Source organism: Alligator mississippiensis, chromosome 3, assembly GCF_030867095.1.
Source record: "Alligator mississippiensis isolate rAllMis1 chromosome 3, rAllMis1, whole genome shotgun sequence".
Taxonomy (NCBI): Eukaryota; Metazoa; Chordata; order Crocodylia; family Alligatoridae; genus Alligator; species Alligator mississippiensis.
Window position 1 is genome coordinate 118,720,090 of NC_081826.1, and position 24,005 is coordinate 118,744,094.

General features: G+C 42.8%; 1 protein-coding gene across 4 annotated transcripts in view; it reads right to left on the reverse strand.

Moving 5' to 3' along the window:
• Positions 1–24,005, reverse strand: part of RNF144B (ring finger protein 144B) — a 140,526-nt gene that overhangs the window by 8,239 nt on the left and 108,282 nt on the right. For all 4 annotated transcript variants that reach the window (XM_014606740.3, XM_019490534.2, XM_059724334.1 and 1 more), the window contains 2 exons: positions 20,015–20,119; positions 8,388–8,448 (listed from right to left, as the gene is read on the reverse strand). In XM_014606740.3, coding sequence (XP_014462226.1) covers positions 8,388–8,448; positions 20,015–20,119 — 166 coding nt within the window. The remainder of the gene's footprint in view (positions 1–8,387; positions 8,449–20,014; positions 20,120–24,005) is intronic.

Genomic DNA, 24,005 nt, shown 5'->3' on the forward strand with positions numbered 1-24,005 from the left:
AGGTAGCCCAGAGCTGATAGTCTTTATCACCCGATTAGCAAAGCAATAGCCTCTCCCCCATTACTTCAAACTCTGCTTAAACAGCTTACTGGGGTGATCTATTGATTCGGTCCAAAAGCCCTGTTCTGTTTGCCTGCCTGTCCCAATAAAACTGTAGAGACACACACAGAGACACCTCTCACATTAGCTAGCATGCCTAGGGTCCATGGGGCTGGGGTCCATGCTGTGGGAGAAGGGAGGGGGAAGATTTCCTGCTTGAGCAGCATGGGGGGATAGGGCAGGGGAAAGACAGCAGACCTTGCTGTGTCTGCAGCCTCTGCCAGAGCCTTATACAGTACTAGCTAGCATACCACATGCTGGCTATGGTCCATGCTGTGAGAGAGGGGAGGAAGGGATCCCTGCTGAAGCAGCAAGTGGTGAGAGGGGAAGGGAAGGGAGGCACAGGGAAGCCAGCAGACCTTCCTGTATCTGCCAGTCTATGCCAGAGGAGCTATGCCCAGGGAACAGAGGGGAGGGGCCAGCCCTGCTGTGAAGCAGAGAGCCCCACCCAACCCAGAGAACATGCCGGGATGCTGGGGGTGTCTGGTTTATCTTAAACCAGCAAGTGGTCTGGGACAGACATTGCATAAACTAGTTTGACCCAAATCAGTTAAGTCTGATACCATGGGTGACTGGTGCCTCTTGAGTCAGGGGGGGCACGTGCCCCAATCACACTGACAGGGGGGGCCCAGCAGCCGATTGTATTCACCAAAAAGCGGCCACGCCACTTCTGGAAGTCCCACGGCCACTTCTGAAAGTGGCACGGCTGCTTTTGCTGATGGCCCTGCTCTCTGGCCAGCACTCGCAGGGGGGGCACAGGTGCCGGTGCCCCTTACAAGAGGGGCACCAGCACTCTCAGGGGGTGCACGTGCACCCCCATGCACCCCCTGCACCTTGCCACTGCCTGATACTACATTCAACCGGGTTTCTCTCAGACAGGTTTCAGCCATTTTCAAACTGGTTTATGTGCGCTGAACATCTGTTCTGTTACAGGTTTAAACCAGTTTCTGATCACTTAAATCAGTGTATGTGTAATGTCTGTCCCTAGCCTAAAAGGTCAATATTTGTCAGGTGTTATCACACAATCTTGGATACCTTCATTACCACTTGAATGTAGACGCTGTGTTGCATACACTCACCAAGATGTGTGAAAATGAGTGCCTTTTTTACTGCTGCTCCCCCTTGACCCAAGAAATTTGCACTTACAATGAAACCCAACTGGATGATAATCACTAGGCACATCTACATGTCACCATACAGCAAAGTTGCTATGGCGCTGTACTTTAGTACTTCGTTTTGGAAGTACTAAAATGTGGTGTGGTATGAGCTGTTACTGTGCCATGTGCATGGTGCATGGGTAAATTTCCCGGCTACATCGCTATACTGGCACGCTATACTGGGAGAGCACACTGCTCCAGCGATGTACTTGGTGATCACGTATTGACCCACGTGATTGCTACATTGCCGTAGTGTGCCATGCAGTGATGTAACACATTGCTACATCGCCTTAGGGCAATGTGTAAACATGCCCACCGTGAAGCAATTTCTCCTTGAGACGTCTCAAAAGGCAGATTTCCCTGCTTACATGCATGACCTGGAAGAGCCCAACCTGCAAGTTACCACAGTATCAGTGCAAAAGTTTATCTGGACCTTAAAGTTTACAGCAGCACATGTAAACTGCAGCTTCTCCTCAGGGAGCTTTTGGGAACAACCACAGGAAATGGATGGGGGTGACAGACTTGAGTAGGACTCTCAGTTATTCTTCAACACATCTAATGGGACACCTTTTCCAGTAAACCCCCACTGGAACTCACCTCACAGAATGGTCAGTGAGGCCCAGACAGCTTGCTATGCAGCGAAACAAATCCTGTGCCCTGAGAGTCAGAGACTAGAAAATGTGCAGCTAGAGAAATGCTCACTTGGAAATCAGAGAATGGAACCTTTGCCAAACACTGGAATAGTGGGAGGGTCTTCAAGCTTCAGACCCAGTTCGAAATTTCATGCTAAGATCTTCCATGTTTTTAATGAGCCAAATCAAAGCCTTTGGGTCTGACCATCTTTATACCTTGATTCAATCTAACTGAATTTTGAATAAATGCTGCTAGATAACAGGTCTTCTAAAAGTGTGGCCTTTACTTCGCAACATGAGAACCCATATATTCATATGCCCTTGTAAAAACGCAGGCAATTTTGATCTCACATCTCTGTGTGTCCATTAAAGCCTAACTGAAAGAGAAATATTTTTGTCTAAGCACAAGCTATGTTTCAGTGAAACCTGAATCATACGAGCCGCAGTTGCTGAGTTCCCTGAACTCCCCCTGGGAGCTCAGAGCAGTCCAGGTTAGAATTAGGCATAATTTTATGTGAATAGTTGCAAATTCATGGCAAAAATGCACCACCTCGGCATACCCTTGCAGCTAGGACACTCATGCAAGAGATGAGAGAGCCATGTTCAAATCAGTTCTCTGCAACCAATCTCTGGGTTCAGGGCAGAACTTTGACTCTGGGATTCCCAGCTCTCAGGCAAGTGAACTAGCCATCAAGCTACAGGACACGTCAGTGTGAAGTATCTGCAGTTCCTCCTGTTGTGCAAAATACTTCAGCAGTCATTAAGCAAGAGAGCAACAATGACTCTAACCTCCTGATTAGGCAATGCCTGGGTTCCAGTCAGTGCTCCAATTAATGGCTCTTTACTTATTATTATTCATCTGCAAAGTGGAACAGTGTTAACAGGAGAGATCTAGAACCCCACATCTGAGATGACTTCATCACCTTGTGCTTGGGACATGGGTGACATGGGTTCAAATCCCTGGGGCAGAAGAGGGAATTGTGCATCCTTGATACCTGCACTAACTGAGTGTACAACTTACCTCCTCCTCAGACAATTGTGTAAATCTGCCTTTCTATTTTCTCTGCTTTTCTTATCAGCCCCAAAACAAAATGTTCTGTTTGGCTTAACACAAAGCACAATGTTTTGGCTTTTAATTTTGGCAAGAAAAAACACACCAATATTTTAATCTAGGATTGACCCAAATTGATTAATCCATATAATGATTACTACTGTTTTGTTTCATATGCCAAACTGAAAAAATTATTATTCACACAGCACTACTTTAGCACTTCCCAAGCTATCCTCCAAACTATATGGGATCATGCTACATGACACGTGCATATTGTACATATTGTCCACTGAACCTAGCCCTTGCAACTACAGAGGTATAAAAGGAAGAATGGATTTCCTCCCCTCCTCCCCCCATCAATATAGAGCAGTAAAAGTGAAACAAATTGTCCAATATAAACAACTATGTGGCATACTCTGGAAACTTCAGTTCTTTCAAAAATAAGGTGAGGGAAGACAGGGAAGGAAGTCTGCTTTAGGTATCCAGTTATCAGGCTTTTTAAGCTTTACAGATTTACAGGAATCATTGTAGCAAGATATAAGTGATTCATGAAATAAAACTCTCTGCCGATCCATTTCACAAAGAATATATAGGTGGGACTTTACCTTCACTGCTCAGTTGTACTATTTGATTTAATATGGAACAGAAATTAAACTAGAAAGAAACACTAAGCCTAGAAAGCAGCAGTTAAAAATAAACAAATAAATGAAGGAAATGCATTACTTTACAAGGTTGTTAAATATTTTTGGTTGGGTGGGTATTCCTCTCCAAGTCTCCACTACTTGTGCAGCCAACCCGATTCGTGGTTAAGGAGGGATGTCTCCCAAACACTAGACCAAACCCACACCATAGTGGCTGTGATCTGGTCAGCTCTCACAAAGCCAGCAACCAGGTAAGATCTGGGAGAAAGCCTAAGAAAATAGCACATGCTACAGGAAGTGGCATTTTTGGATCAGTGGGCAATACTCTTTCCTTTGAATTGGTACTGAGCCAATGCCTTTCACACAATGTAAAGGGAAAGCGTGGCATTAAATGTGCCACATTTTGGATTCGACATAAAATATAGGTACTGATCATTTGCGGTCCCTAGCAACCACATGCAAGTTTTTCCAGTAACAGAAATACAAACCATGTGTTGTGTCCAAATTCCACTCGGTGAACTGCATTCCAGTTACCTCAGATGGGCACAGTCTTCTTTAATTCCCATCCTAAACAGTTTTACAGTGCTACTATCCACCAGGGGTGGATCCAGAGGCAGCGTGGTGTCATGGTTGCACCCCCTTTGGCTGTTCCACATGTGTTCTCAGTGTAGAGTCTGGTCAGAGACTATGCTTTCATGAGCCAAGGGTCTGAGAGCTGCTCATTCCCTCTTTTTCCCTGATGTTGAATTCAGTGAGACATAGGGAGGGAGGGGAAGGGCTAACAACAGCAGTGTTCACCTTCTGGTGAGGTCAGAGCTCCCTGCTCATGCAGAGTGTTCCACCACTCACTAACCAGGTACACTAAGTCAGGGAGGACCAATACCCTCTTGCCCCATTCCTGAATCTGCTACACTTATCCACAATTAAAGAACTCCAACTTTTCACTGCAAAGAAGGCTGCACTGACTTGGTGGATGAACCCCTATTTATTAATAGGATTAAATATTTAGTAGAGCGAAGAGGCCTAGATATCCAAGATTCTCTATAAATATATAGAAACACCTGACCATGCTCAAAGAGTTTACAAACAAAGATGGTAATTGACAGAAACGGGTAGGGAAGAGGGACACATGTACATCTGCTCACCTTAAAACTCTAACAAAGAAAGCACAACTAATCCCAAGTTCCCCTCAAGCCACTATGAAGTGTCTGATTTCTTACAGTCAGTTCTCTCAACAAAAGGTGTGTTCTGAAGATAAATTTGAAGGACAAGAGGGTAGTGGCTCTGATAGTCACTCCAGGATTGGTGTAGCATGCCCAAGAAGGAGAAGGAGCAGGAAGGCGTGTTCAGAAGCCAGCGAATGATGCTGATGTTGGCAAAGCAAAGAAGATAAAGGGGTTGTAGTGGGAGGCAACAACAACATCAAACAGACTCGTAGGTATGGGCAAAATTGTGAAAGGTACTGGTGGTGAGGAAAAGCACCTAGACCTTGATGCAGTAAGTCTGAGGTAGCGAGCAAAGTGGTATAATCAGAACAAAGTCAGAGGAAAACATCTTAGTAACACTAAAGCATATCTGAGGGTATTAAACAGTCTGGAAAGGAGGAGATTATAATAATTAATATGGGATGTGAGGATGACTAGGATGACAGGGTTGCCTGTCATAAAGGGAAAAGAGAGCTCAGAAAAATTACAGAGGAAGAAGTGGGAAAATTGGACACAGCCTGAGACATTTAGGGTAAAGGGGAGAAATAAAAAATGACAGTTATGGCTGTAAGTGTGTGGGAGGTTGTTGGTATCATCAGAAAAGTGAGAGAGAATGGGGAGGATGGGGGTAGAGTGGAGAAGAGCTGGAGATCAGGAGTTCCATTAGGTAGAAAAAGGTGGTTGCCTAATGTCTCATTTGTACCACCATGAGAATTTTTATGGTGGCACAAATTGTGAGCCAATAGATGTTGCTGCCCTTTGCCACACATCCAAACAAAATCAGTGGCACAACAAAAGGTTCTCGCTTCTTGGCCTCTTGTGGGCTAAGATCAAGTATAGACTCTGCTGCTATATGATGAGATGTCTATTAGCTCTGTATGGGAGAGTACAGGCAGCTGTATACTCCAGCAACCATGGGCAGATGTTTTGGGGTCTTGAGGGTCTCTCAAGCCTCCAAAGCACCTGCTCTCTTCCCTGCTTACAGGGAGGCACTGCAAGTAATCTCAGGATGCCTCTACATACATGGAGAAGTTGGGGTTCCCTACTCAGTGGGGGAAGTGGCAAGATCACATTGCCCCTTATCCCACACCAAAGGCAGAACTAGGGGCAACATGTGGTTCACCCAATGTGCTGTGACACATTGCAGCACAGCCGATCTACTCCATTTGGTGATGTCTATTTCTAGCCACTTTGGCCAGGTTATGTTTCAGCTGACAATGCAGCATCTACTAGGAGAGGTGAGACTATTACTATCATCCCCATTTACAACTCTTTCTTATCTCCAAAAAACAAAAACAAACCCAAAGACAATTTTCCCAATGCTTTGTTAAAAACAATCAAGTTAACATATTCTAATAGCCTTCATTTTTTAAATCCTTTAGCCTGGACCACAGGAGAGTAGTGTTGGAAGGGACCTCAGAAGGTCATCTACTCCAGCCGCCTGCACAAGGCCAGATCACTCTTTAAGGATGTTAAGTAAAAGGATATTCACTTTAACTCTGAAGAGTTTGCCTGTATTTTTTTGTTCTATCAAACCCCAAAGAAGAGGTAACCTGTTGCACAAAAAAAGAAAAACTGCAATGATTTCCTAAAGACTTACATGAAAAGAGGAGTCAAAATAAGAGACAATTATAGAAATAAATGTGCCTCTTGATTTGGATCTGTGGAAACTATTATAGCTGTAATCTAATGTGCCTTTTGCAATCTGCATTTGACCATGTTTTTTTAGTTTAACATGCTAGATCAGTGGTCTCCAACCTTTTTAAAGGTGAAGATCACTTTTTGAAATAAAGGATAACCCCGGATCTACTGCCCCTCCACTGCCACCCACCCCACCACCTTGCCCTGCCCTCCCCTCACTGGGCTGGGTCAGGAGCACCCTGCTGGGATCAGCGGTGTGGAGCTCTCCTGTTTCCTGGTGCTGCCTGGGCTTACTCCTGCCCCAGCCCCAGTAGTCTCCAAGCCCCAAGGGCTCTGAGCTGCTAGTTCCTGCCTTCTCAGCTCTTTTTCTCCCAGCCCTGCCCCAATCCCGGCAAGGTGGAGCCGTGTTCTCCCTGACCCAGAGCTGTGGTGGGGCTGGTGTGGGGAGCAGCCAGCAAGCAGGAGCAGGTTCTCCCCTCATCTCTCAGCATTTCTGGGACCCTTCTTGGTCTTAGGATGCAGGCCTTGCTGCTCTGACAAGAGGAAGCGGGTTTCAGCTGGAGTCCAGCACTGGGAGCGGGATGGGGGAGGCTGGGATGTGGAGCCTGGCAGGCATGGGAGCAAACAGCACGTTGCTGAGCGCAGCCTGTGTGGGGAAGAGCAGACTGCACCAGAGCCCTGCTCCTCTGGCCCGGGTGCAGAGCAGATGCAGACAGGGAAGTCCTGGAGCAGGGTTGGGTCCCAGCCAACCTCCCAAAGTAGAATGTTCACTTCCAGTGACATACTAAACTTATAATTCATAAACCCTCAGTGTCAGAGAGGCTATGCATTTTTAAACACTTTAAAAGGAGAAGGGAGTACCTGTCAGCTGTTACAACATAACTATTATATCTGTATGCTTCTATGACAATACAAACTAGCTAAGTTGCAAAAATTTGAACCCTGAATGAAACTGAATTAACCTTGCAATGTTTTTGTTATGCTTGTATTGCTACAGGATCATGTGGATATAACAGTTACATCATAACAGAGTATATCAGTATAATTTGATATTGATACAATTGTTATGCCTGTATATACTTATACTTGTTTTAGGACAAGGCACCAGTTAATAATGAGCAAGATTATGTCCTCCATGTTAAAACAATCAAAAAGAAGGAGCTCCTAGAAGAGAACCTCAGTGAAGATTCCCTTGTAAGTGTTTTCTCTATGTTGTCCCATCATAAAAACTGAGTTTACCCCACATGGAAAGCACAAACTTTGAAGATCTGCATGGATGTATGGAAGGCTGGGACACATCATGACTCTGTATCATCTGTACCTGCCTTCCTACACTCTGAAGCTAAGATAACACAGTTTGGGGCAAGTAACTTTAAAAATGTTGCCAAGTTCCAACAAGCCTAATTGAAAGATTTGTTTTACATGTCAATGGGCACATCTACACATCACCCTATGGCAATATAGCGATGAGCTACGTTGCCATACAGCGCACTATGGCGAGGTAGGAATCACACATGTCTATACATGATTTCCTGCTACGTCGCAGTAGTGGCATGCTCCATGCTTATTGTGCACTGCTATGGCGATGAAGCAGAGAAATCTAAGCATGCACTGCCCATATGGTGCAGTACCCACCCGTACTGCACCATGCTTTTGCACTTCCAAAAGGAAGTGCAAAAGCATGGTGCCATAGCAACATCATCATGCGGCAACTTGTAGGCATGCCCAATGTGTAGCCGAGTACCCTTCTTCCACTGAAGTCTTTGGGGTTTTTATTCACAACTTCATTGTGAGCACCAACTTATTGGCTACTTGTACTTAACTATATCAAAATGAAGTTTTTCTACAAACCTCCAAGTCTTTGCTTGAAAACGCAGTGCTTTGTGATAGTCAAAATTAATCCTTCCTCCCCGCTCCCTTTTAAGCCAAGGTAATATAAATATAAAATAAATGGTCCACACCTCGTTCAAATTTCAGTCGCTGATATAACTGAAACTGATCAACAGGTACCAAACAGGCAATCTGAAAGGAAAAACATAAGGATAGGAAAAAATGTTAGAGTATAACTGTTTTGAGTATAATCTTAAATCAACCTTCCTTTACTACTGTCCTTTCCCCCAATATTACTCAACACCTAGGCTTACAAGTCCAGAAGAAAGGAATGTCTAGAAGTCTTCCATTTCAGTCGCATGTCCTTGTAACTTAGCCCATGTATTTATTACCCTTTATATGAACAGCACTCTAAGCATTTTAGAAACATATTTCCTGTAGATTTAGTATTAATGGAAATTAACAGATTGGATGCTCTAGAGATTTAAGTCTGCTATATATACACAAAAATGCAGCAAACATAGAAGTCCCCCTCATCTATGTTTCTAAAGTTTGATAATAAGGGTTGTCTCGAGGGATCAGAAGGTTGTTTTCTCTCTATTCACATTCCTTCCTTGGTCTTGTGGCTAAAATGGACAAGACCAGTGATTCTAGATTCTGCGATCCACATATTTGTGAATCCCAGGAACTGGGATATTAACTGAAGTCACTAAACCCATTTCACACCATGAAGGTAACTAAAAAGATATTAGCTTGTATGTGTATATCGGTGTGTGTGTGTGTATACATACATACTATGTATGTATATTAACAACCTAGGCTGAATTAAACTAACTCATGACCTAGAGCTGAAAAGCTCTATCCTCCATTATTAGTCCCTCTAAGACACTCACTTACAGAGGTTTCTTTAAACTAGTATACATCAGTACATTTTTGTTGAAGCCAATAATGTTATACTAATATACACCAGATGAAGATGTGGCATTCTGCTCTTTGATACTGAGCCCATCATCTGAATTTGAAGAGTGTACATCACTCTAAATCAGGGGTGAGCAAAATACAGCCCACAGGCCTGATTGGGCCCATGGTGGACTCCATTTCTCAGCACTCCCCTCTCCCCCCATATTGCTCTGGGAGGTCTCCATGGAGACCCCAGGAGCAGTAGGGCCATGACAGCGGGGTGGGGCTAGTATCTCCATGGAGACCAGCCTGAGATGCTGGCAGGGCATGCGACTGGGCAAGGAGCTGCTCCAGGGCTGGGGCCAGGATCTTTAGGCAATGCCAGTGCAGAGCTATGATCCGTTGCCCCACAGGTGTGCAGGCAGCAGATCGCAGCTCTGTCCTGCCTAGGGCCTGCATTGTCACAGGATCCTGCTTCAAGATCCTGCCCTAGCCCTGGAGCAGCTCCCCACTCAGCCACATACCCTGCCAGTGCACCATGGGCCAGTCTCCATGGAGAACTTGGCCCCACAATGTCACAACCCCACCAGTCCTGGGGTCTCCATGGAGACCTGCCGGAGCAATGCAAGTGGGAGCTGCTAGCCGGGTGCACCATTTTGCCCAACCCTGCTCTAAAAACTGTCTGCAATAATTTTTGAAAGTTTCCATTAGGCCATCTAAGCATCTTCTCTTTTCTACTGAGAAGTCCAGCTCCCTTACTTTTTCCTCTTATGTCAGGGTTCTTTTGAGGGACTGAGCAACTGCAGCTTCTACTGATATAAATGCATAATTTCTGAGAGGGGGTAGAAGCTCTTAGCACAGCACATGAAACACTGTGGCATCACGTCCCTCAGATTCCAAAGGTGGGGCCCAATCAATGCCTCTGAAGGAATATCAAACTGGTATCAAAACACCTACATGGCATCAGCCTAAAAAAGAATTCAAAACAGTAGGGAAAAAAATCCTGTTCTCCTACTTGTGCATGGCTTTTGCCAGGGTGAATGGAAAAGGGAAAAAAAAAAGCAAAGAATAGATTCATTTTTATGTAATAACTGTCACTATTTTATTAAAAGATAGAAATCAATCAGTCTGGAATATAAGATTACATTTAAAAGGCAGCTATTTGGACCGCTTATTTGACTTAAAGCCTTGTTATATACAAACAAGAATGTCACTAACATCAAAATGTAAGTGTTCTAACAGTGCTTAAAAGATTTGTAACCAAGGAAATGAAAGGATTTGATAGCAGATTGAAACATTGGCAGGTCTTTGCAGGACACAGTTTTAGTTGAGTCATCCACAGGCTTATGCTTTGAAATGTTTATTTTCTTTCTACTTCAATAATTGATGAAATACAAATTAGCATACATTGTCTTTTAAAAGAATAAATCATTTTTTTCTTTTATATCTCTCTAGGGTACAAGGAACTGCGAAATTTTTATCAGTTTAAAGAAAACATTCTTAGAAATATAACAATAACTAACCCAAATCAGGAAAGATGAAAGTTAAAAAATTTCAGTAACAAATTATGTGAATCAATGAGCATTATAAATAACCACAAGAAGTATGCAATGCTGGTATTATCCATATTCCTGGCTTGAAATCTAAACAGAGTTTGGAGAACAGTTAGGCCATCTGCTTTTCCTTAGCTGTTCAGGCAGATAGCTATTTAAAAAGGTGTGATACCATGAATATACTAAATAGTAATGCTCAAGTCTGACTTCTATTCTTCTAGTACTGATGATTTTTTTTTTATTTTTGATAAATAGCTTCTTGAGATTACAGTTTTATTGATCCTGAGGTTTTCAGAAGTATTCACCATTGGCCTCATTTTACTCTTGCTGAAACCAATGAAAATTTTACCATCGATTTCGGTAGATGCAAAATAAAGTCAATGCCAAGAACTTACATTTCTTTAGTTTAAACAGAAGTCCTTTACTGTCAGCATCTGCTTCACTATTCAGCACCTGTGGACTTACAACTCCAGAGATAGAAGCCTAATACCTAGGAGTTTTAGACGACAAAGCCACACTACCAACAGCACTATGAGACAGAAATAAATTTTGCTACTAGTTTTAAGACCAGTCACACCTGGTTCACAAGAACCTTAGGGAACCAGACTGTTATTCATAGCTCTGCTTAAAGTTAATGAATGTATTGTGGATTGCACAATGGTTCATTGTAGACTTTATTCCATATATATTTGCTCTTTTCAAAACAAGACAAAACAGCCCAAAAACCAAAAAAACCCAAAACATTCCCAAAACACCCTAACTCTGAGAAAAAATGTGTGTTTCTTAACAAATATTATATTTATAAGGGCAAGCCTATAGAAAAAGGTGAAATATAGGACATTTATTTATACTGTAAATTTAGAGACTAATTGCAACATACACCTGATCTTTGAGATTTCAGTGGGATTTGGATTAGGTCCTTCATTAGGAAACAGGCAGAGAAGTACATTGAAGTAGCTCAGCTGTAGGCTAAGGAGCCAGAAGACTCTGCATTCTACTTCCAGCAGTGTCATTGACTCACTCTGATCTAAGGGCAAATCAGGTAACCACAGCTCCATCTTTAAAAAGAGAGATACTACATAGTCCTCTCAGGAGTGGTTGTAGGGTGCGTGTAACATTTCTGAATAAATGTGTTCTACAGGTACAAAATATTACCAATTCTTTCCTGCCTATTGATGTGTGGAAATCATCTGACATAAGAAATATTCACTCTCTACTTCACAATCAAAAACATAATCCACCTGGGTTTTGCAAACAGGGCTAGATTCCGAGCTCTGACTAAAATACATTTGGAAGGAGGAAGGTAGCATACGTGACTTTACGCTGGTCTTGTCACTTCCTGTAACCAGGGCTGACTATTGCCAGCCCTTGTCCCTCTACCTCTTGGCCAATGAACCTTTGCAGCAATTTAGGATTGCAGAAGCGCTCCTGTGACGTTCCCGTTCTCTGGGAAATGCCATGGAAAGTAGGAAACATAATGTTAACTTCTCCATACCACAAAAATTATTGGGTGGACAAACCAATCAAGTTTCCTGGTTCCTTTGTACAACCGGAACTCAACAAGGACAAAGCAAGGCTAAGGACCTGTCCCACAAACATCCCAGTGTTCCAGCTGCCTTAAGAAACACCCAAATTGATTCTTTTAAAAAAATACCATCATGCCTGGTGTACATGTGACTGTAGGAGATGCCAATGGTCTGAGTTAGAACATGCAGTGATTTTTACTTATTCAACCCATTGCATTTCATAGGAAAGAAGTGGCATGTCCCTGCTTTGGGGAGATTTTCTGAAAGCAAGGGTGACAAGGCTGAAAAGAAACATTGATGTTCATCTCCTCCCATTCTGGCATTTTTTTGAGGAACACTTAGCTGATATTTTACATTACCTACTGCCTGACAATCCCATTCATATCCCAGTAATCCACAACGACATATATCTATGCACACCCAAAGCTTCTACATCAGGAATCAAAACAACAACAAGCTTGATTAAAAAGTGGCAAGGAAGGAATAGCAAGTATGCATCTAAAAGGAAAATGCTAAAGTTTATTCTGGATTAAGAAATCAGACATGGAGCCTGGTTCAGAAATGCCAAAGGATATATTTCAGAGACATTTTTTTTAATTATGTTAATGTTCCTATACAAATATACATGGATAACAGAAATCAAATGCTCTTTTGTGAAAAGCTTTACAAATATATACCTGACATTTAGCTTCAGATTTGTCTATATATATTAGGAATTTGTGCACTTACGCAGTTCTCTTACAACAATGACTTTTTAGTTTAAAAACAAAAAAGATCGTAGAAAATGCTGATAAACTTCTTGAGACACTGTGCCTCAGAAGTAGACAGTGAGGGCCAGTTAAGTTTATCCAACAAATGGGTTGACGATATTATTTTTTTAGTTCAATACTGTGCGTCTGAAAGAAAAAAAACAAAGAAAAAAGATAAAAAGCAGAAAGAATAAGGTTCATTGGCAGATTGTTCTTTATACTAGAAGCAGCACTCAGGAGCACACCAGAAACAATTTCCTCATTTATTTCACTGGTCAACAGATTGGAAGGAGTGAAGCCAAGGCTCTACATACTATCCTCATCATCTGCCCAAGCTAGGAGGTGTACCACATAGATATGGCCTGTGCTTAAACTCTCAGTCTTACAGTGGAGATGTAGAGAGATCACAAAGGGACACATGAACAAATTTCACTTCCTCTCCTGCTCAGGAGCAGCCATGTGAATTGGCATGGGGTGACATGGAGCCCCGGTGTTTGATCCCAGTAGGCTGGGGCAGTGCAAGGTCCACTGCGGACTGGCCCTGCAGGACTCATGGCCTACAGGGCCTGAAAATTGAGCACCGCTTCTTTAGAAGATGGCTGCTAGCACTGTTAACTCTAGCCCAGTGTAAACAGCATAGATCAGCTGTAATTTTAGGGATAGCAGCAGAACAAAAAATGGCAAAACTGTGCTAGCAAGAATAGAATCAGGCCTGGTTTATTTTTAAAAATCCCCAGGGAAAAGGACACAATCTAGTCACATACACATAGGTGCTCTGCAATCATCCAGTTCTATAAGCCTTAGACAATATGGCAAATTGGAAATAGTGAACAAAACAGAAATAGAGTACCTCAAAACTACAGACTGTGGTCAACAATGACCAGATGTGCAGTGCCTGGTACTGGTATAAGAGTTAACTGATCACATAATGCTGACATTCTCCCTTGTTTGTAGCTGCTAAATTAAAACAAAAATACAGTAAATACATCCTTAATTTGACTTTGGAGACTCCTATCATTGCCAGAGAGGTTTGTGGTGGAAGCTCTTAAGTTTTTTCTCCACAACACTTTTTGTACCAAGAAAAAGGTGTTTTTCTTGGTACAAATATAAACCCTACCCAGGGCCTTAGAATACACAGGCCAGTGATTCTCAACCAAAGTGCTCCAATACCTAGGCTGCCTTGAGATCTTTTCAAGGGTGCCAGGTAATGGTAGCACTGTTATGTGTACAAGTATGATTGACAAGATAAACCCAGAGATTTCAAATAGAAATACATAGCATTTAAAATATTCTGACCTGGTGTGGTCTTCCTGAGTTTCTGGCAGTAGAAGGAGTGTTCTATTATTATTCTGTAATAAAAAATTTGAATGCAAACAAAAGATAGGTATTTTCCAAGGGGTGCCTTGAGTATGAGAAGGTGGAGAACCACTGACATAAGCCTTCCCTACACTGGGGATTTTCTTTAATTCAGCTAATTAGTGTAAACTACAACGGTAGAGTTTACCTCTGTTTGAAAGCAGGGTAAGCTGCCCAAGTGCAAACTATTTTATCTTGTATATACATGAGGTATGAAGCGGTGAATTTATACCAGTAAGGGCTTGAGACAGACAAGGTCATCAAGTATAGAAAAAATGTTGCACTGGCAAGAAGGACTGGATGACATAGCAGGTTCTTTCCAACTCTTAACTACCAGGAACAAATCCAAGCTGTTTTCAAGGTGATTGGATCTCAAAGGACAAATAACTTGTTTGTCATCAAATACAATTGTCTATTAACACTTTAAAAGAGTCTACACATAACAGGAGACTTGTTTTAATACAATGGAATTTGTCTTTTGAAAATGCCATTTTGTCAAAATCAAAACTTTTCCCAGGAGCATCTCAGTTTTGTTTAGAATAAAATGTATGTTCATAAAGTTGAAAAGGAGCAGTTCCATTTTTCATGTCAGAATGACTTTTTGTTTCAGGAGTTTTTTTAAGGTCAAAATAGCAAAGCTATAGAATCTACAAAAGAAGGCTAAAAGGGACCTCCAGAAATCATCTAGTCCAACCCCCTGCTCTGAATGTAATGTTTCAGTTTTTTTTAAAGAAAACATTCTAATCAACATAAAATATTTTAATTGATTTTTTCAGAGAAGTTCATTTTTAAATTTTGATCCAAGTCAAAATGCAAGCATGTTTTGAAGTCTTGAAATTTTCCAGACAAAAATTTCAGTTTCTCTACAGCTCTGACTTAGGGCAGAGATATCTTAGAACAAATTTAAATTTTAAAAATGTTAAATGTTTATGTACTTGTTAAAAACAAATGACAATACCATGGTAAAAACTGGTTACTGATACTCAAGTGACTGCTGCTTTGAAAGAAACAACAAAACCACCATTACCACAGTGCTAGAGTAATGCCAAAGAGAACAGAAAAGGTGCAGACAGAAGTGAGGCACTGGTTGGATTGGAGCCCCTCATCTTGAGGGGTGGGGCTCTAATCCACCCACCCCCTCCTCCAGTATAGTTTGAGAAACCCTAGAACAGACCTCCCTCCCCTGCCTTCTCTCCTTCCTATTCTGAGGCAGCACCAGGGAAGGGGTTGGGTTGCTTCAGCCCAGCCACTGGAACAAACAGAAGTTAATGAAGGTGCTGTGCATTTGGTACAGAACTGGAGTGCTCAGCAGCTATACTCTTCTATTTATGCATGGCTGTAGAGCACTTTCAAGGGGTTGATAATGCGACAAATGTATTTTCTGTCTGCACCTTAACTCTTCCAAAGAAACATTGCTAGTTGCCCCACTTGCCTTTGGGCATGCCCCCTGCCTGACTCGCCTGCCACGCCTTGGGTGGCAGACGTACCGTCTTTTGGGCCTCTCCCACGACCCTGACTGGGGTAGTGGCCAGCCAATTACCCGACTAGGTCTAAGCATAGTCAGGCCCCTACCGGGACAACACCATACACACACACACACACACTGGGACCTCAACACTCTCTGGTTCTTTTCCCTCTTCACTGGGGCTCCCCATCTCCACCCCCTTCACTTGGAGCTCCACACCGCCCCCTCCACTCAGGGCTGCTCATCTCTGCCCCTTCACCTGAGGCTCCACACTGCCCCCTCACTTGGGGCCATGGGCTTCGCTCCCCAGTGGGCTCAGGTGGCCGTTGCCATGCCTGGCCCTACTCTCCCTCCTCAGAGTCTCTTGGGGTCTTGCACCCCACAGGGCTCAGGTGGCCTCAGCTGTGCCTGGCCCCCAACTACCTCCGGTATTACCTAAAACCACCCAAAGGTGAGGGCTAGGGTTAAGGTGCCCCACCCACCTTTCACTGGGGTGATCACTGATCTGGCATTTTCTGGGGCTCCTGCATCACTGAGAGCCCCACCAGGCCACCCACTCCTGGCGAGGTGCAGTTTTAGGTCATGCCCAGGACCAGGAGCCTCCTGACCATCCCCTACAGCTCCTGCCCTTACCTCCATGTTGTTATGGAGCCTCACAGCCAGGCGATGTTGCTGCCTGGGCTGCCAGCAGTGAACTGCCCTATTTATATGGGCGGCCAGAGCTCTAAAATGGCCGCCGCAATTAAATACCTGCTGGCTGCTTGGCCCCCAGTCTTAAAGTGGAAGGCACCAACAGTGCCCTGGCACACACCTTCCCCCTTTAAAAGGGTACATGGGGAATGGTTTCCCCTGCTGCTCCTCTAAGCAGGCTCCTCTCTGAGCCTGTGAGAGCCCTAAAGTGGCGAACACCCCCAAGGTGCGCCGCCACACTTCCCCACTTAGAATGAGATCTGGGGGGCTTCACCTGGCTGCCTTCCCTGCTGGGTTCTGCACCAGCCTACTGCAGCACCTGCCACATGGTAAGCACCCCAAAGGTACTCCACCACATTTGTATTCAAAAGGTCTGCCAGTAGCATAATCTTCCCAAGTATAGAATAAAACTTTCTAAAGCATTAAATATCTAGTAAAAAAAGATTTCTCTGAAACTCATCTCAATATCTATGAACCATCCTCACAATGGTATATCCTATTATTTCTAAAAGCTTTATGCTTCCCATTCCATTTCAGTTAAACTAAGGCCATCTACACGATGGAAAAACCTGAAAACAATAGTGAATTTGGGCAGCATATAATCACACAGTGACATTGAGTCTTTGGAAACCAATTAATATTCAGGAATATACAGTTAATTCCCAGATTTGCAGGAATAGTGGATGCAGTGCCCAAGACAAAATAACAGATAAGTTTGTGGATAGATAGGAAAGCAGGACATCACTAGTAAATCCTGACTGCCAATCTGCTTTCTGAAGGGAAATCCCTCTTTATCTCAGCCTATTTTCCCAAAGAGCTTAGTTTTACTGCACATCTAGTTTCCAATATCTAGAATCTAGTTTCTAGTTTCCAATATCTTCCTCAAGTTAGGAACAAAAACAAAAAAACCCCCACACTGTACTCATACTCAGCTGAAATGTTTAGTTGTATTTTAAAAAGAGACATGTTCTTTTTCCTTTGTTCCTTAACACAGTGTGTGTGTGTGTGTGTGTGTGTGTGTGTGTGTGTTTTCTTTTTCTACAAGAGAAAGCAGCAAAAATCTCAGGGGGGCATATGCCTCAGAGAACAATGAGAATAAAGATTAATGGTATAAATATCCCTAAAAATGAAATGTATATCTTTGAGGATTTTAGCAAAATTACAAAACAGATATCCTAACTACAGTGAAAACAAAATCAGCCATAGAGTAGAATAATAGAAATGTTGTATACCAAGCATATTAGTACCTTAGTAGAGGGATGTGGGAACATTTTCATAACAGCAATTTACCCTATACCCATTTTATTAGTCCCTCATGTTCATGAGCTCACAGGATTTGATCCAAAGTTTCTTGGAGGTAAACAGAAAGATTCCTAAGACTCTCATTGACTTCTGGTGGCTTTGGGTTAGGCTCCAAATTCACCCCACTACCTTTTCTAAACTAGGATAAAAGGTAGGGGGAGGGGATTAATTGTATTAGGTAACACAATTAGAAAAATTACTTAGCCTCTAGTGTAAACACTAGTTTAACCCCAGACCTATCTGACATGATTTTGAAAGTGTTAAGGAAAAAAGAAATGAAAAAAGTGGCTTTATTACATGCTTCAGTTATGGATGATTTTTCATAATCTAAAACTTGATTAAAAAAAAGCAATGTACTTATATTACAGTAGCGATGCCAAGATAGAGTTTCAGAGCATTCATTCATGGGCCATTAATGCACTTTTAGGTTTGTTTAGTCATTCAGCCTTTAACTCTACTCTACAATGTACCCATGGAATTAGTTAATGGCCCATTAATACGTAACCTGGAGTGTCCTCATGATTAGCTAATGGGAAATAAGTCTTCAGAATTTCTGAAGCTTCACAAACATAGCTTAACAGAGTAAAAAAATAAATCTAACATTTGTTAAGTGTTTGTATACAACTACAAAGAAAACTTTATTTTCAATGTATGGCTTGTTGTCTGCACCCCAGTACCAGAGAAAGTTCACTAGTATCCCAGCTGTATCCAAAAAGCAGTGAAAATTTGTAGCTATTCTTGCTTTCCTTCTGTGTGGCAGAATAGCAGGGGCCTGAATGGTTCCCCTGTATATGTAAGCACACTCTTGTTTTCTACAGCCCCTTCAAAGCAGAGAATAGCACTCTAACCAAAATACCCATGCATCCTCCACGCTATGGATTGGAAGTAGGCCTGTTACACCATCAGTAGCTCAGCCAGAAAAACTGTCTGAGTTAAAGGCATTAGGGGGCCATTTCTGATCTTTTCACACAGAAAGTACGGTTCAGATAAAATGGTTCGGAAATGGATACTCCCTCCATTTCTTTATATTAAATATTAGAAATGTATGCGTGGTGTTGTGCACATATTTCCATTATTGTGTGCACATGCATACACACAAAAATAATCACATACAATATATGTAAACACCCATGCCTCTACTGCACTTACCCTTTGAGGGTCCATCTATACTGCTTCAGCAGCAATCTCAGGAGCTCTGGTCTCAAGCAAGCACTTCCCACCACTTGATCCTGTTCTACATGCACCAAAGCCAGAAGTACAAAGCCATTCTGAACAGCTTCAGCCTTCTGAGTTTGGTGTGTGTAAAGTAGCAAAGTGGCAGTGGGTGGGTAGGGTATGCCTGAGAGCAGTGCTGCAGCACTGATATCAGCATACCCTGAGCTTCCCAGGTATCCCATCTCATCACTCTTCTCAACTCTGGAGTCTAGTTCCCACCCAGCTTTCCATTACAGTCTACACAAAGATAGACACCTAAGAAAAAGTTCCTTATTTTTCGTGTTATGGATTACTACAAACACACAGGGTGAAATCCTAGCCCCACTTAAAGCAATGGGGCTAGGGACAGACATTCAAAAAGCCTGAACCTAAATTGATTCAATCTTTGCAGGTTAGTCTAACCTGGCTAGGCTGAACTGGTTTAAAAATGGACAGACATTCTCTCTGGGCTGAGGAAATTCAGGCACATGCCTGCAGTAGCTCAGGCTAAAAGCTGGGGGGGTGCTATAGCAGCCCTCCCTTCCCTTGCGAGGGAATGCCATTCTGAGCAGCCAGCAAAACAATGGCCTCTCAACCATTAATTCAAACTTTTTAAACAGCTTACCAGCTACCTGTTGATTAACTGTTCTGCCTGCCTGTCCCATTGAAATTGGAGAGAGACACAAGCACAGACACCTCTCGGCATTAGCTAACATAGCACATGACTAGGGTCCGTGGGGTCCCTGCTATGGGAGATGGGAGGGAGGGAGGGGTGGGGATTTCCTGCTTGAGCAGCGAGGAAGGGGGTAGGGCAGGGGGAAGCCAGGCAGACCCTACTGTGTCTGCAGTCTTTGCCAGAGCCATATGCAGCATTAGTAACCATACCCCATGCTGGTTATGGTCCATGCTGTGGCAGAGAGTAGGAAGGTAATTAGAGGGGAGGAAACAGTATATTATCGTATTTACTGTGTAAATGAAGAAGGAAGGTGAAAATCAAAGAGGAGAGAGGGCAAGTAGTGATACCTCTGCTTCTTGTAGGGTCCCATGATTCAAGCAAACCATGTCTGGACAAGTGATAGGAGACCCACAGCCTTCTCGAATTGCCAGCTCCATATACTGTTTTAGGCACTAGAAAGGAGGAAAGAAAAAAAATATGATGGAACAGTTATAACTCACATGACAGTAACACACAGATGTTACAGCACTGTACTGCACTGCACAGCTACCACCTCTTCCTTAATTGGCTGTCCTAGAGCTCTCGCTCTCAGAAAACATCAATTACCATAAGTGTGAATGCTAGGAGTCATTACCTCAGAAGGAACGCGAACGAAGAGTAATTAATTATGCATGACTTCATCCATGGAGTATGGAGTTTACTCAAGTCAGCAACTCAAATCCTTTGTCCTAAAACATCTTCTCTCTCCTAAGCCTGGACTTGGAAAAGAACAGGCCATATTTCACTATAATTAAAAAAAGATTTTGTTCTTGTATTTTCTTCTTCATATATTCTTAATTCAGTCTCTCATCTAGTGGTGACTCTTTTAAGGCCTCATTTGCAAGCAAGCAAATGTCATTCTGAGCAGTCTGTAATGGAGACAGTTCATGGCCTGGGCAAATGAACACTACTCTAGAAGTAATGAAGCTACCAACTTGCCCCTAAAGAGGTTGTGTGATTTCCATGACGTACCATCAGCCACAGGCCTACTGAGCAAGTGTTTGAAGTTCATTTTTAAGCCAGAGGCCCTCCTGTGTACACCCATGTACCCTCATTATGTAAAAAAACTCATTATGTTAATTTTTCTAACATTTCATTATAGCAGTTTCAACCCACTAATTGCATGGGGTCATATTATGACCCAGGGAATGTTAGGAATCAGCTCTGCAGTCTGTTTTATGCCAGGGAAACTCCAAGGAAGAAACTGTTGTAGTATAAAACTGATTTAACAGAACCCCAAATGACATGGTTAAGGAATCAATCCACAATGTCCCAGGAAAAATATTGACCAATGTTTCAGGCAAAAGCAACTAAGCATACAGCATATTTTGCAATATGTGATTTCAACTCTCCCCCAATACAACAATGCATTCTCTTCTTTCAGATTCTTTTATCAGCTTAAACAGCTCACTGAACATGAAAATAAAAATATCTTCATTCAAATCTCCCAGCACTGAGGATGGAGCACCTGATTTCCAATAAAGTGCCCAAAACAGAGGTTCATACTTATAAACACTTCTGTTTCCACTCTTACAAGTTATAACTAATGGAGGCTTACTGAATGCTATGTGCCTGTAAATAATAAAAAACTTATTTGTGAAGATGTCTGCAACTCAGGCTGTTATTATAATGCCCACACGTTTAAAATTAATCAGAATTAACTGGAGATCAAGAATTTGGTTCCTTCAAATGTAGGAGATTTTTAATGATTTTGGTTGGAGAATTTTAATTTGATTTTTAAAAACAGCTCCCGTTCCTCTGGTTCTCGCCTGCCATGACTTGCATCTTATGAAGGGAGGAAAGAGATTGTTGAGTTGTTAATTGATACCCACCAAATGATTCCCAACCCGCTACATAATTTTAAGTATCTTATTTATTCTTCTCTTCTTTCTTTTATAGAGGACCAGATGGGAGGCAACAGCTTGTCCGAGCTGTCTCTGGGATCACCTCTGGGCTCAAAAGAGGATCCCTGGCGGTGAAATCTCCAAGGTGAGTGCCGGCAGGTGTTTCGCAGGCTAATGGCTGTGCCCGTAATCAGCACATCTGGTGGCTTCTGCTCTACGCCAGCTGCCCTTACGGAGGGTGCTCCCATCTGCCTTTCTCTGTACGGGTCACTCCTGGTGACCCCCTGCTGTTCCAGTCATTGTCCACGCAAAATAATAAGGGAAAGAAAAAAGATCAAAGGGGCCTTTCTTTGCCCGTGTCTTGGCTTCCCGCTGCCAATTAACTCATTGGCTTGTTATGGGCGCCAGCCAGTATCTCTTTCCGTGCTGTGTGCCAGCGCGACTCAGGGAATCTTCCCGTTTTTGGAGTCGCGAAACTTGGACCCGGCTCCCCTCAAGCTCTGGAGTGGTGGACAGCATCTCTTCTGGGGTCTCATCTTGCGACCCCTTTTTACTTTAGCGCTACCCAGCTGTGTCCTAGCACACAACCATAGCTCATCCCAGCACGGAGGCTTGGCTTTTCTCAGACTCACCACAGCTCCTGTAGGCTTGTGGTAAGTAGTGAGAGGGGGTTTGCCGGCCCTGAGCTCCATGGTCCCTAGGTCTCTATGCTTGACTCATGTCTCAGATCCCTCCACTGGATCCTTTCTCTCAGGAGACTCAAGCAGCTCCTCTCCTCTCCGTGGTGCCCGAAGGTATTTCCATTAAGACTTCCCCTTTCTTTTATTCTTAGAGACTGTGTCCTATTGGCTGCCTGAGCAGGGGTGGGGAGTCCTTCCCCAGCTGTCAGGAATTTTCCCCAAGTAACAGGGTTCCTAACGGGGACACTGTTACAATAAGACTAGTTATTTTATCTTTATAGTCCACGATGAATGAAGAGGGGGGAGGGGAGAGAAGGGGGGGGGGGAAACAAATGCCACAACTATTATAATGATTTTAAAATTTAAGGCATTATTAGCAACACAGGGAATATAATGCGACTTAGCCAAACACTGTGCCTTTATTCATTCAAACAAGGTATTTAATGCATTTTGGGCACAACACCAGGAAGTCAATTTAAATCATAAAGTGTGCTACATGGCTCAGCTGTAGTACACACTTTCCCTATGCACAGAAAGGTGGATGGAAAGAGAAAAAGTTGTATGAGCAACTCCAATAGGGAATTATCTACTCAAAAGGTTAATTCCCAAAAACTGTCCATGACGTGGGGTGGAAGAAACCATGAAAGAAGCTGCTGCAGCACACAGGAGTTTTGTAGCTCTCACATGTACATACTTCCTGTATCCTGCTTCTTTTGCTAGTGATGCCCTGATAAGTTTGTGTGTCCAATTCTTAGTGCCCTTTAGGGAATCACCTCATTCCTTTAAGATTAAGAATTCAGCTCCCCTTAGATTTGTTTATCAGTTAGCATTGCAAAGAAACCATTTTCTTTCACTGAGAGCCCACCTTCTGTCCTTTCTAGGATGGGTGATGCCATTCAATGATTTATTTTGTCAGAACAATACAGAGGACTTAAGATTCTGAGGTCAGCTCAGACCATCCTGTTGAGGAAAGTGTAAGGGCAGCATTAGGTAAGTACAAGCCAAGCAATTACCAGAGGCCCCCCCCCCCCCCGCATTCTGATTATGTTTTGGTATAGTTGTCCAGGATCAGAGAGGGACCTTAAACTGAATCATTGCATGGGACCCCAGAAAGATAAATCCCATCACTGGGAGAGAAGACAAAGTTTGAAAAGTTACTGCATGCTACACAAAAAGGCAAAGGCGATTTATGAATTTAGACTCCTAGGTTAGTTAAACTCAACAGTAAAAATTACTAACATCTGGAATATATCATGCATGAAGCTCATATGAGGCTGAGCAACAAAAGGTATCGCATTTGGTTTCTGCATCCAATATTAACCTCTCAGGACACACAGCCAAGTGACTAGATGCTTCAGAGAAACAATAATGCTTTATGGACTTTGCTGGTTTGCTGTTCAATTCCAGGTGAGGTCAGTGAGGGTTTGATGAATGCTGGGGACAGAAATTACACATAAACTGGTATAAGTGATCAGAAACTGGTTCAAATCTGTAACACAACAGAAATTCACTGCACATAAATCACTTTTTAAATGACTGAAACTGGTTTAAGATAAACCTGGAGGGATGTAGCATCAGATATAACTAATGTAGGTTAAATCAGTTTACTGAATCAGAGAGAATCATAGAATCATATAAAATTAGGGTTGGAAGGGACCTCAGAAGGTCATCTAGTCCAACCGCCTGCTCAAAGCAGAACCAACCTCAACTAGATCATCCTAGCCAGGGCTCTGTATACCTGGGTCTTAAAAAGCACCAAGGATGAAGATTCCACA